The sequence below is a fragment of the Orbicella faveolata genome, unplaced genomic scaffold (assembly GCF_042242905.1).
Source record: "Orbicella faveolata isolate gen_17 unplaced genomic scaffold, um_ofav_v1 contig_48, whole genome shotgun sequence".
NCBI lineage: Eukaryota > Metazoa > Cnidaria > Anthozoa > Scleractinia > Merulinidae > Orbicella > Orbicella faveolata.
This window is the reverse complement of record NW_028301578.1, coordinates 6,322,501-6,337,548: the sequence shown is the minus strand read 5'-3', so window position 1 is coordinate 6,337,548 and position 15,048 is coordinate 6,322,501. Positions and strand designations below refer to the sequence as shown.

General features: G+C 41.3%; 1 protein-coding gene across 1 annotated transcript in view; it reads left to right on the top strand.

The window, feature by feature from the left end:
• Window positions 1-15,048, top strand: part of LOC149096183 (uncharacterized) — a 30,780-nt gene that overhangs the window by 8,598 nt on the left and 7,134 nt on the right. Inside the window, exons 7-11 of the mRNA XM_089281633.1 lie at window positions 4,103-4,216; window positions 5,042-5,152; window positions 5,870-6,001; window positions 10,305-10,418; window positions 11,243-11,353. Coding sequence (XP_089137759.1) covers window positions 4,103-4,216; window positions 5,042-5,152; window positions 5,870-6,001; window positions 10,305-10,418; window positions 11,243-11,353 — 582 coding nt within the window. The remainder of the gene's footprint in view (window positions 1-4,102; window positions 4,217-5,041; window positions 5,153-5,869; window positions 6,002-10,304; window positions 10,419-11,242; window positions 11,354-15,048) is intronic.

Here is a 15,048-nt window from a genome sequence, read left to right as displayed (position 1 = left end):
AAGCTCCATGATCAGTTCGGACAGTGAATTTTCTTCCGTACAAGTAATGGTGGAAATGGCGTATCCCATCTACCACAGCAAGTAACTCACGGCTGTGACACAATAATTTCTTTCCGCTTTTCTCAATGCTCTGCTGAAGTATGCAATCACTTTTTCAGTGCCATTTTGAACTTGTGAAAGGACTGCTCCGATTGCCACCCCACTATCGTCAGTATCCAGGATAAACGTGTCATCAAGGGTTGGGTATGCCAGGACTGGAGCTGAGGCAAGATTCTCCTTTAAAGTGCAGAAAGCCTTATTACAGGCTTCCGTCCATGAGAATTCCTTCCCACTCTCAGTCAGCTCGTGTAGTGGCTTAGCAATGTGGGCATATTCATAGATGAAACGGCGATAATAGGACGTGAGGCCGAGAAAACTCCTAACTTCTGCGACTGCGCGTGGAACTGGCCAGGCACTGACAGCTTCTGTCTTACTCGGGTCAGTACTCACTCCATCTCCACCTACGACATGGCCCAAAAAGGTAACTTTCCTCTGGAACAAAACACATTTCTTTGGGCTGAGCTTTAGGTTAGCAGATCGTAACCGTTCAAAAACGAGTCGTAAGCGCCTCACGACCTCTTCAAATGACTTAGCGTGCACAATGACATCGTCCAGGAAAATCAGCAATATTTGCCACGGTAAGCCCACGAGAACCCTCTCCATCAACCTCTCAAATATGGCCGGAGCATTGCAAAGACCAAAGGGCATCACATTGAACTGATACAGGCCAGAACCTGTGGAAAATGCTGTCTTCTCCTTGTCCTTTTCTGCCATCTCTACCTGCCAATAACCACTAGCTAAATCCAATGTACAAAACCACTGCGACCCGAACAGCGCATCAAAACAATCTTTGATCCTCGGAAGTGGATAAGAGTCTTTAACAGTGACCCCGTTCACCTTTCGGTAATCTATGCAAAAGTGTATCGTTCCATCTTTCTTCTTCACCAGGACTACGGGAGAAGACCATGGACTCGATGACGGCTCAATGATACATTTGGCCAACATCTTCTCTACTTCTTCCGCCGCTTTCTCTTTCAATTGTAGGGGAAGTCACCTCGGTGCTTGCTTGATAGGTTTGGACTCCCCTGTGATAATCTTGTGCTGGGTTATGCTTGTGCGGCCGAAAGGGTTTGTAGAGGTGGCAAACACATCTTGATATTCGTTCAGCAAGTCAGTCAACACTCCGATTTGTTCATCATTCAAGCCTTCCGTACTTCTATGCAGCAATTCCTCCAGCTCTACGGGCAGAGATCGCTGCTGATCTTGCTCTTTGTTTGCGCATTCTGTTGGTTGACCCTCTCGAGCAACTCGTACCTCAGTCTCTGCCTTCTGAGCGTTCCTGAACCACGGTTCTCCATCTACCTGATTGCTATCTACTGGTTCGAAAAGCGCTGCCAGGGTGTTTTTCTAGACACGCCTTGGATGTGACGTGGGGTTGAGAAGACGAATAGGGATTGGACCATCCATTTTGATAAGCGATATGCCAACCAAGAGTTTGCTGTGCTGAACAAAATCCAATGTAGGTTCCAGAATTGCCAGACCTCCATTACACGTGTCTAGAACCTTTGCGGCTGCTATCATTTCACTATTTGCTGGGACTAACACCGTATCCTCGACTACCACCCTCAAGCATTGATAATTGCTAGGCTCCCTCTCTTCTGCCGGTTTTGCTCCAGTTCCACTTGCACTTGTCAACTCGGGGATGAATAGTTACAGCTGGCCTTCAAGAGCTGTAATGATCTGACAATCATACTGGCGCACAAAATCCATACCCAAAATCCCTTCCAGCTCTATGTCTGCAATCCACACCTCCTGCAGAGCCCGCTTCCCTTCTACTTCCAATTCGAATGTCCCCTTGCCACGAAACGGTTTTGCACTGCCATCGGCTAAAATCATACGGGTCTCGACTTTCTCAAGCACTGGTCGCCTTGGTGCACTGATCTTCTCCAGTACTGCTGGGCTCAAAATCGTTATATTCGAACCCGTATCCACCGGAAACTTGACGTCCACTCCCTCTACCTTACTGGAGATGTACAGTCCTAGCTGATATTCATTTCCACGCAGAGTACCAGCTCTTGGATACAGGGGCCGTTGATAACGACGCGGGACCGAGCTTAGGCCCTTCGGTTCGGTCCGTCATCGTTTCCCTGGTTGTAACAGAAATTTGGGCAATTACGCGAAAAATGTCCGGGCTTACCGCAGTTCCAGCAATTTCCTCCACCGACATTTCTTGGACCCCACGAGCTAGCGTGCTCCATTCCAGGCAGGGCGTTACGGGCAGGACGATCAATTTTCTTCATGAAATCCTCCATTAGACGCCTCTGCTCTTCTCGATCTTTCTTCATTTCGGACAAATTCTTGCTGATAGATGAATCGAGGAAATGACGTTGTTTGTCTGAAACTTGTGCGCCCACCATATTCGCAGTCAGTCGGCCTGGTCTCAGACGTTGACGTTCAGATATCTGAAATGCCTCCACTTCTGTAGCTATGGAGAGGGCTTCTTGTATCGTTACCGGTCTAGTTTGAAGTATTTTCCAGCGGATATCCGTATCGGCTATTGCATCGACAAAGTAGTCCTTTTCTAGAACTTCCCGCACAGATAGGGGTGCTTCCGTATATGCTTGCCTTACGAGTCGCTGGATCGCCTGTGCAAGTTCTGGAAGTGACTCGTCCTTTCCTCTGGTGCAGCTTTTCAGTTGTGATCTAAACACTTCCATCTTTCCACCGTTACCGAACCGCAGCGACAACGCTTCCCTGAGGGCCTGAAAATTTCTTCTCAAGTTTGCGTCCAAATCAGCCAGCACGGCCTGTGCACACCCTGACAAACTCGCGGCGAGGTAAATGGCCATTGTAGACGTATTCCAGCCATTTAATTCTGCAATCAGTTCGAACTCAACTTGATAGTCGTCCCAAGACGTCTTTCCATCATACGGCGAGGACGTAATTAGTGGTTTTGCCGAGAGAGGGCGGTTTTCCACGTTCCTACGGCTAATTTCCGGTTCTCGACCACGCAAATCGTCTTCCGGTTCGCCGCCAGGTCCTGCGCGGGCCGCATTATCTAGCCGCCATATTTTTTCGTCGAGCAGGTCGATTTGCTCTTGAAATCTGTCGGCCATTCGTCGCTCCATGTCTTCACTGGTACTCAAAATTCTGTTCCCCAATTCCTGGAGAGCTGACATAAACGAAGCTGGTGATTCTTGACCGAAGGAATAGCAACCATTTTCGTTCGGAGTCGTCGAATTCTGCACGACGTCCTGTTCCACATGGAATTCTCCACGATAATTTTCTTCTGCATCCAACTGGACCTCGCAATTACTCTGATCAGTCGCTGCCATCCTAAAGAAGCTCACTGTTCAAACAACGCTAGTAAACTAAACTTTAACGGTCGCCTGGATCACGCCACCAACTAATGGCAACCACAACTAACTACGGCAACCAATAAACAATGTCCTAAAATATATTTCTAACGACCAAAACAACGGTAACTACCACATAAAGTGCTTCGTAGCAACCAGTGCGCCACTACAAGTCGAAATATCTCGTCGTGCAGCTTTACTACAACACCACACAACAGCCGTTTGCAGGAGAACTATCTACACCATAACAAAACCATCTACCTGAACTTTAGCTGACTTTGGTCGTGGTTCGAATCCCACTTCTGACACGAAATGTAACGCGTGCGGGCGACAAATACTTCCAGTCAAGGAGTCCAACAGCCAACGGTTTAATTACTCGACTCTCAACGTTTAGCTTACTTGTACATGGCAAGTCTACTAACACACACAGGCCACTCCATAACTTGAGTCCCTTATATACGCTGTATTACGAGTACATTGCGCATCCCGTACTCGCCATATAACCGTCTCTTATTCTTAGAACTCTTGCGAGTATACATTCAAATACAACCGTTAAACATCTTAGCACGCGTATCATAGCTCGTGCAATCACTATATCAGTTTCATTACAATAAATATATATGAAACACTAGTTCCATTGCAGAGTCCTTACTTAGTGGTCTTCTCGCACCCTGGAATAATCGTTCAATATTCCTTTTTTGCTGTAGAATGCTTCAAGGACGCGGACTGCTCGCATAACTATCATGCATGCACCAAAGGAGAATGCACATGTAAGGACGGACTTGTACGTGCAATGGACGACGAGAAATCTTGCGATCCTGGTAAGAACGTCAAACATTAAACGCAATGAATAGAAGCGTTATGACATCAATAGTAATGATACTAGTGTTTTGTGGTATATGAAACCCTTCACAAATAATTTAACATGGCTCAAAACAATTTCCAGCAGTTAGATTTTGATGGGTCATTATAAGCACTCTTTATCACTTGATGCTACAATGGTGTCAAAACACTGCCCACTTATTACTGAACACGTTTTTATCATTTTCGTGACACATGAGGTTAGCAAAGCAACAGTATGACCTGCTAAAACACCCTTAATTACAGCTTTAGGGGGCTTATAATTCAAAACCGGCACGCGTAATTTTTTCTTAATTATCAAATTTTAATAAGAATGATAACACGCAACTTTTAACAAAGGTTTAAAAGAAAAAAAGAATCCGTACATAGAGTTCAGAGCTACTTTATAGTTTTCAAAATTTAAGGTAGCTCTCAACCCTATGCATAGTGTTGGTGATATATCTCCAGCCAGGAGGGTCGCTGGCTTGTTGTTGACATGGGGTCGTACAGTATATGGAGGCAGACAGGCCAAAGCGAGCTGGTCCAAATATTTAAGCTCTCCAGCTCCAGAGACGTTAACAATTCATTACGCACTCACAATTTACAAAACGTCACAAAGTCCTAATAATTCACAACTTTCAAAAAACGTACGTTTTGATAATGAGGATGGAATTTGCCAGAAGAAATTTTACTATGGGATATTTTGCACAGATCTTGAACAGCGCTTGGGTTCTAGCCAAATAATTTCTCGTTCGGATCACGCACTAAGCCACTAAACTCATGATGTTCGCATTTGATTCTGTTAGGGCCTCTACACCAATGCCAAGCTGACAGTGATTGCCATTCTCGGGCAAAGTGTGATATCGGAAAGTGCTATTGTCGAGGAAACAGCACCGGAAACGGGAAATTCTGCAGAGGTAATTAGTATGTATCATTGAAATCTAAGGCAGGGTCTACTTTAGACTGGAGGAATTTTCAAAGGGAGGGTTCACTCTGAAAAAGTATCAAATGTTTTCCATCTACACTACGCTGGACGAGTTTTAAAACGCAACAATCAGCGGTCATTTGGATTTCTGTTGGAGGAAAACTCGCACAGGGAAATCACATAAAATCACTCATCGTGACACCGTCCTTTTCAAATAGCTCCTTTTTGATTTTCTTTCTTTTTTTTTTTTAATGTCCACGCGAAAACGAAAAGCCGGCGCTTTGAAATTCCTCCGGCTGGAAGAGCGTTTTCGAAAAGCTTAGTTTCGTCACGGATTAATGTGGACCACGCCTGAGAACCCGTATTCCTTTTCCCTTCAACTATAGCATCCCCGCACTTTGAATTTTTAAACAAGCTCTCATAGTCACACTCGCTATGGCTTGACTTAGGGTCAAATGGCCAAATCCCTCTATGAGACTTGCTTGCAGGGAATCATGGTAGTTGTATTCATCAAAACAAATATCCATTTTAAGATGATGAATACAAGTACTATGGTTCCCTCCAGGCGTACCCCCACTGGATTGTTTATTAAAGAAGAATCACCTACAAGAAAGATAGAAAATCCAAAAAATACTTTTTTCATGTGTTGCCGTAGTCTGTATATCTCCTAGTTATCTTCTCATGCCTCCTTTTCTTTGTCATTACATAGACTCACTGCCATGCCCCGCGGAGCATCAGTGTGATGAGAATTTTGAATGCGTTGTTGATTCCCTGATACCAGACAAACCACATTGCGTATGTCTCGAGGGTTTTAGAGAGACTGCCGACGGAACGTGCGTTGGTGAGTTGCCTTACTGAAACAGTACTCAATAATACTTTGTTTGTTCGTAAGATAAAAAGGACGCAACTGAAAGGTCAATTTACTGAGAAACTCATAGTCAAACTCAATTTTGGGTCTAGGATCGAATTTGTAGCTCCTCTTACAAATTGCCAAAAATATTCTGAGGAGGAACTCTGAGAAATTGTTTTAGCTCCTGCAAATTACTAAAAGTGCAAAGAAACACTTACCGACAGTTTTCTGTGAGGAAAAGCATTTGGAAAATTAAATGAAGGTAAGTTTCCCCTATTTTCTAGAGGATAGAGTATCTGGGGAGAAATAAAAATTAACACATAGAGTGTGGTTTAGCGTTGTCTGTACTCTTATCGACAACGATATGCGTTATCACAGTGGTCAAAATGTTGTGCGCCGAGTGAGTGCACAACGAATTTTGACCACATTTATACTTTTTGCGCATGCATTTGTGGCTCAAAGAAAACCAAGGATGGAAAGTGTTAGGTGAGTGATGTCCGTACAGTGGGAAACTCCAGTGATAAGATGTATATATGTTGGTGTTGATGGCACGGAAATTGGCGCTATTCGAAGGGATTTCCCTAGAAGGGTACAAGGCCTGTGACAACATTTAACGAGAGTACAGTAAAGCAACGTTCCACACTAAATTTTTTCCTTTTTTTTTTCAAATTGGTTAGATAATGACGATGTTGGGTGAAAGATGATGCTGAAGCTAAGAAAATGAAGGGTTTTGGTGGACTTTAACGCCCTAGACGTTTGGGGGACACAGCCCGGTTGGAGTCCTTGCCGGCATCATGGGGCTGTGTTTCTGACCAAGATAAGAATTTACTATCACAGAGGCTTTAGCTTTCCATCTGAGTAACAAGTAGCTACGGTTGAAATTAATGCTGGAAGCTCTTCCAGGTTGGGGTATGTTTGGGGTATGTGGGGAAGTGAGGGAGTAAGAATATTCATAGTCACTGAGATCGTTTAATACTTTAAAAACCAAGATAAGCTCCAACCTATATATATATATATAGGTTAGGGGTTCTCTCATATACAGTATATATTAATTTGAAAGTAGCCTGTATCCCTTGTGGATCCTCCATTGTCATCCGCTAAGTTGACTTCGGTCGTGTATCATGAACTTGATCCTTAGTTGGATTTCAAAACGGAGTTATAGGCTTCCCCTACCTTGTCACCTTGAAAGAAAATTTCCCGGGAGACCACGTTCCATGCCACGTAAATCACATCTTCGATTGCCGTGTTGCCAGCATGGTTGTCATGATGGTGTAGTGGATATCACACCCGACTAGTATGCGGGGGGACGTGGGTTCAAATCCCACTCAGGGCGAATTTTCTTTCAAACATTTATTCACTTTAAAATATGATTACTTGGGGTGTACAAGGTTAGGGGTTCTCTCATATACAGTATATATTAATTTGAAAGTAGCCTGTATCCCTTGTGGATCCTCCATTGTCATCCGCTAAGTTGACTTCGGTCGTGTATCATGAACTTGATCCTTAGTTGGATTTCAAAACGGAGTTATAGGCTTCCCCTACCTTGTCACCTTGAAAGAAAATTTCCCGGGAGACCACGTTCCATGCCACGTAAATCACATCTTCGATTGCCGTGTTGCCAGCATGGTTGTCCTGATGGTGTAGTGGATATCACACCCGACTAGTATGCGGGGGGACGTGGGTTCAAATTCCACTCAGGGCGAATTTTCTTTCAAACATTTATTCACTTTTATATATATATATATATAAATTCTATTTCCTTGTGGTGAATGGATTTCAAAAAGCGCTCAACTCTTAGAGGAGCATAGTATATTAAACATATATATATATATATATATATATATATATATATATATATATATATATATATATAACCAAAAAATGGATTGAAATTCTCATCTACTACAAAGTGCTCAATAGCTGAACTAGAGCGGGAATAACAGTAAAAACTCGAGAGCTAGGTTATATGGTCATTTAATCGCTACTCCGAGTTTCATGCCTCATGCGAGGCAATCATCAGGCGACTGCCAGAAAAAACGGTTACATACAAAGATATTTGAAAATACAGAACAATACAATTACATACTAGGTGTGTTGCTAATTAGATGATAACATTTTTCAGCGAGAATTTCCTAGCATGTCTGCAACACGATGCAAGCTCATTTCTGCTGTTCAGAGTTGACATTTCCGGTTTACATAAGATGAAAAATTTCTCCCACAAACACAAATTACATCTCTTGGTAACATTCGAATAAGACCTAGCCTGTTTAACTATGCGCCACTTGATGTCATACTTAATGTGCTGATCTTTCAGGCTCCATATGTATTTACTTAGTTCAGTGGCGTGTTTGTACCGCTCATTTCGAAAAGAACATACGTGATTACGATATCTTAATTTGAATGTACTGTCACAGAGTCCAATGTATGTCTTTTTCGTGGTTGGTGTGGTGACTTCGGCCTGGTAAATTACGCTTTCCATGCTACAATTTCCATCCATGGGACACGTGGTAGATTTCCGGCAGTTGCAAGTTTTCGTTTGATCATTAGTACGTGTGGATTTGTTAATTTCAGCTTTGTTATGGTTAGATATGATTGTTTTGATGTTACCCATGTAGCTGTAGCTTAATTTGAGTGTGTTACGGTTAAAAATTTTATGAAGTGGGTTGGATTTGGGGAAGTGCTTATCAATAAGTGAAAGGAAGCATTTACCGACGTTTGTTTCCACGTTCTTGCTGTATGGTGGATTGAACCACAGGATGTTTCGTTGTCTGTTTATTCGTGGGCGAGGTGTCTGGTTCGGTGTGGCATTGAATGATAGGTTGTAGTTGTATCCGCTTTTGTTAAGCGCTTCTTGATAGACGCCATTCGCGTTATCGAAGCATTCTTTATCAGAGGATATTTCGGAAAGCCTCTTGTTTATGGATTCGGGGATATTTTTCAGGATGGATGGTGGGTGGTTGGATTTTCTGTGCACGTATAGAGGGACGTTGCCTTCTTTTGTGTAAGGATAGTGCTTTCCACTTTGGAGGTCAAGCGTGACGTCTAGGAAATTGACCTTGGTGGTATTTGCTTCGACTGTGATCTTTAGGTCGTGGTCACGGAAAACCTTGCACATGCCTTTTTTAATCCTCTCCACTTCCTGTGGATTCCCCTTGAGGGCTGCCAGTCCATCGTCGCGGTATAAGCCGATGTTTTGGCCATACTTCTTTGTAAGGAGGGACAAAAGGTAGCATCCAACCAATTCACATGTTTCTGCCCCGTCGAAGGACCCCATGGTGACATCGAAAAGGTTGTTTGCAGATCTCTTCTCCCATGGGCAATTTTCGCTGAATAGCAGAGATCGTTTTGCTTGCAGAATAATTTCACGCTCATGACCGGTGATTCGACGGTACTTAGTGGCAAAGTCGAACGCATTGGAAAGCAACTTCTCAGTTATAGAGGGGTAGAACTCACAAACGTCAAAACATATGAACGATAGTGAGCTTTTGTTTTCCAAACTGTTAAACCACTTGAGAACGCTGGAGGTGTTTTTCCACTGGTTTATTTTCGTGCCGTTGATGATAGAGGTGTTAATTTCATCCAGAATGTGTTTGCTTATTACACCGATTTCAGACTTCGATGGGTTTATTAGACGACACGTTGGATAGTCTTGAAAATTGGGCTTGTGATCCTTCAACCTAATAAATGCTTCTTTCTTAGCTAATTTTTCAATGCGATCATCTAACTTGAGTCGTTCGGCTATGCGGGCAGACTGCGCGTCTATTTCTCTTACAAGTTCATCCTTCGATTTTCTGTAGGTCTTAGTGACGTTCTCTTTAATCAGTTTGTCGTACGAGGAAGGGTTCATTGCATAGAAGTTTGTGGTCTTGTCTGCTGGAATGAGGAGGGTGTCTGGCCTCTTGATCTTGCTCTTGATATCGCTGTTTAATTTGCGTTGGAAACTGCATTTAGTGTCATTGAACTTGATGTTCTGGATAAGATTGATCATGTCGTCTTCAAAAGATATCAATTCGTTGATTTGCGGCGGTGATTTTCTCGATTTGAAGCCATATGACTCGTTTGCTGTTGGTTCTGTTTTGTTTAAGAAATGATAAGCTTTCCATCGCATTCGACGTATAAAATGTTCTGTCTTCTCAATAAATGTCTTCAAGTACTCGTTCTTCCTTGACAGCGGGATGTTTATATATATATATATATATATATATATATGAAACACTAGTTCCAGTGCAGAGTCCTTACTTAGTGTTCTCCTCGCACCCTGGTATAATCGTTCAATATTCCTTTTTTGCTGTAGAATGCTTCAAGGACGCGGACTGCTCGCATAACTATCATGCATGCACCAAAGGAGAATGCACATGTAAGGACGGACTTGTGCGTGCAATGGACGACGAGAAATCATGCGATCCTGGTAAGAACGTCAAACATTAAACGCAATGAATAGAAGCGTTATGACATCAATAGTAATGATACTAGTGTTTTGTGGTATATGAAACCCTTCACAAATAATTTAACATGGCTCAAAACAATTTCCAGCAGTTAGATTTTGATGGGTCATTATAAGCACTCTTTATCACTTGATGCTACAATGGTGTCAAAACACTGCCCACTTATTACTGAACACGTTTTTATCATTTTCGTGACACATGAGGTTAGCAAAGCAACAGTATGACCTGCTAAAACACCCTTAATTACAGCTTTAGGGGGCTTATAATTCAAAACCGGCACGCGTAATTTTTTCTTAATTATCAAATTTTAATAAGAATGATAACACGCAACTTTTAACAAAGGTTTAAAAGAAAAAAGAATCCGTACATAGAGTTCAGAGCTACTTTATAGTTTTCAAAATTTAAGGTGGCTCTGAACCCTATGTACAGTGTTGGTGATATATCTCCAGCCAGGTCTGTCGCTGGCCTGTTGTTGAAATGGGGTCGTACAGTATATGGAAGCAGACAGGCCAAAGCGAGCTGGTCCAAATATTTAAGCTCTCCAGCTCCAGAGACGTTAACAATTCATTACGCACTCACAATTTACAAAACGTCACAAAGTCCTAATAATTCACAACTTTCAAAAAACGTACGTTTTGATAATGAGGATGGAATTTGCCAGAAGAAATTTTGCTTTGGGATATTTTGCACAGATCTTGAACAGCGCTTGGGTTCTAGCCAAATAATTTCTCGTTCGGATCACGCACTAAGCCACTAAACTCGTGATATTCGCCTTTGATTCTGTCAGGGCCTCTACACCAATGCCAAGCTGACAGTGATTGCCATTCTCGGGCAAAGTGTGATATCGGAAAGTGCTATTGTCGAGGAAACAGCACCGGAAACGGGAAATTCTGCAGAGGTAATTATTATGTATCATTGAAATCTAAGGCAAGGTTTACTCTAGACAGGAGGAATTTTCAAAGGGAGGGTTCACTCTGAAAAAGTATTAAATGTTTTCCATCTACACTACGCCGGACGAGTTTTCAAACGCAACAATCACCGGTCATTTGGATTTTGTTGGAGGAAAACTCGCACAGGGAAATCACATAAAATCACTCATCGTGACACCGTCCTTTTCAAAAAGCTCCTTTTTGATTTTCTTTCTTTTTTTTTTTTTTTTTTAATGTCCACGCGAAAACGAAAAGTCGGCGTTTTGAAATTCCTCCGGCTGGAAGAGCGTTTTCGGAAAGCTTAGTTTCGTCACGGATTAGTGTGGACCAGGCCTGAGAACCCTTATTCCTATCCCCTTCAACTATAGCATCCACGGACTTTTAGTTTTTTAGAGCGTAAATCCGAAAATATCAAGAATCGGCCGACAGAAGCGAAATAACGAATTTTTTCTTGTTTGGTGAAAAGAACCCATTTGGCTAACTATTTTCGGAAATGACATCAAAGGGTTCGATTTCCTTTTCCTTTCTTCGAAATGTGCAAAACTTGAAAATTCGGCCACAGGACCTTCAGCGGCGGCCATGAGGTTTGAGATTTGCCACATGTTCAACATGCTCGTATGGACGTACCAAACGTTGTCTTAACATGTCCTTTACACAGTTTGTGGGGCATCTCTTAAACTTTACTCGGGACTAATTTTGTTTAAAAATGTTGTTTTTTACAAAATAGTCAACCCTCGGAAGCTGAACCATTTACAGACTTAAAGTGACAAGGCTAATATTAGCAAACTTTGAACTTGTCAAATGCTCTCTGTTATATTTTAGTCAAGTAAATAAATATAACCAAGTAAAAGGAGGTTTTTTATTCTACTTGCCCGGAAAAAAATGCAGGTCGCCCGTAAAAACTGTTTCGTCGGGAGAATTTTCCGTAGGGTCACTTTGACGCATATCTCACTTTTAATTTTTTACTGCGCAATTGCTATTACTTCCGACTTTTTTATTTTATACATTCCCACTAAGTCTTTTAAGGTAAAGAATTGAAATAAATCCAAGATAAGAAGTTCAAACAAGTTTTTACAACTCAGCTTATCAATAGACAAATTCAATCTCTAATGGTTTTTCAATAGCACTGGTACTTTATCCTGAGTCACACAAACTATTTCACACGGTAGCGAATTTTGTGCAGTATGACTAAAGGGTCTGTCTACTTTCCGTCTAGAAAATAACACTGGTGGCCCGTAAAAGTAATTCCGTTGAGAGAATTTTTCAGGAAGGCTCCTTTACAGCGCATCGTATCAGAGTTCACTTAGATAAATCTCCCAGTTGCGATGATAAAACGGAATTAAAATAAAATTAAACATGGAAAGAACTTAGCTGAAAGGTTTCGGGGGTAAGTTAGTATTTTCATCTATATTCTGCCTTTGAAGGTTTACTATTAAACGGTTACTGTTTCGCTCAAAGTTGTTTACTTTACTTTACAAATATTTGTTTGTCTTTGATCATATTCCCGATCATATTAATCATATAATTGGCTAGTGTGATCTATGTTCTGGTAACACAACGTATTTATTAGGGCTTCACAGCTTTACACAGCACTTCGTTTTCGCGGCTTTCGACATGCATCGTTTTACAACTTTTGCAAAGAAACACGAAAGAACAACGCGAGTCACGTGACGCTACAAATACTATTGCGGGGTACCCACGGGGTACCATTACAAGTCAAGTCTGTTCGGTTTCTTGCTTAGTCTATCCGTGCGGGTGTAACGGGCTGTAACAACCTAATCTACCCACAATTCAGTAGAAATTACTTTTAGGCTGTACTTATGTCGTTTCCAGTTTTCCCTTATTAAATTGTCGGCGATACGGAATTACTTTAACATCCCATAGACCTGTACTGGAATGTAATCATCCGTGTAGATGTTTACTTAGATCTCTTTATTGACAGTCAGTAACGTTTAACCGACAACCAAACTTTAACTCGATAAATATTTACTACTTTGAGTGGCGTACTCAGTTTTAAACTTGATGCGTTCAACCCTGATTTGCTTTTAGTGTGTGTAACACTTCCTTTGCGTACTGCTACTTTCTACTGAAATTGATGAGCCTATTGTAGATCTAAAACCTACATAAACGATGATTCTCATTTGAAGACGGTTTAGCTTGCTAAGCAAAGTTTTGCATTCTACAAAGCTAATGCAAAAAGGTCAACCTGTATTGTGAACCGTCAAACAGTTTTGCCATTTCAGGATTGTTACGTGACAATAGACACGCACGTATACTCATCAACGACAGGAGACTAATAAAAGAAAAATTTGGAATTGAGAGGCACTAAGCATCACTACCTATCTTACTTCCTTCGTCCTTTCTCCTAGCAGATTTTTGAGGTCACACAAAGAAAGAGTGCCCTGTAACACAGCACACTATTTTCTCAGTACCGACGCCGTATCCTTACAAAAAACAAATATAGCGGAAAGCGGCGGACTGCCGGTTAAAGGAAGGATTGAAAGAACATAAAAAATTGGCATCTAATAGAACAGGCTCCTTAATATTTTACGAGAGGCAATGACATCTCAGGCAAATCAATTGCTGATCACATTGTCACGCAACACAATTTAGGGGTGTGATTGAGGAACACGTATTTTCACTGGCCTGAAAATCGTATCTTCATCAAGGTAAACTTCATGAAAAAAGTAGCAATGCGATGAAGATCCAAAGCGACCAGCCTATTGAGAATTCCAAAGCTACGAATGAATCTGTTAATTTACGTTTTCAAGGATTTCCATTTAATTTAATAATGTGTACTCAGTTTATTCCGAAGCTCGAGTGAAATATTTAATCATAAAGTAAGAAACACAAATAACGTCTTACCAATATACACCGATTCTGGAATATACCATATCTCAAACTTTTTCGTGAATAGAAATTTTGCATATGAAAATACTACAGCAAAGCAAGTAAGTGTTTACTAGTGGTAGTGATACTGTAAAGTTTAACGCGACGTTCCTTGTTTAATTTAATTATAGTTGTTGTCTATGTTTTAAAGATATCCCTTTCACGTTTCACGAATTTTGTATTTCCATTGCTTGAGTGGCAATCTGTACTCGTTATAACAAAAGTATTAGCTATTTTGCATAAGATCCATGTCAAAAAGGATCCATTGAAGCCATAGTCAAGTTCGCTACCGTGTGAAAGAGTTTGCATGACTCTTGATAAAGTACTAGTGCTATTGAAAAAACAAACAGATTGGTGTATTGATAAGCTGAGTTGTAAAAACTTGTTTGCACCTCTTTACCTTAGACGATTTAGTGGAAATGTATAAAATGAAAAAATATTCGGAACAATAGCAATTGCGCAATAATTAACAATTGAATAATTAAGTCAGATATGCGTCAAAGTGACCTCACGGAAAATTCTCTCAACGGAACAGTTTTAACGGGCCACCTGTAAGTTTTTCCAGGCAAGTAGAATAAAGAACCCGCTTTTATTTGATTATATTCATTTACTTGACTGAAATATAACAGATAGCATTTGACAAGTTCAAAGTTTGCTAATATTAGCCTTATCACTTTAGGTCCGTAAATGGTTCAGCTTCCGAGGGTTAACTATTTTGTAAAAAAACAACATTTTTAAACAAAATTTAGCCCCGAGTAAAGTTTAAGAGATGCCC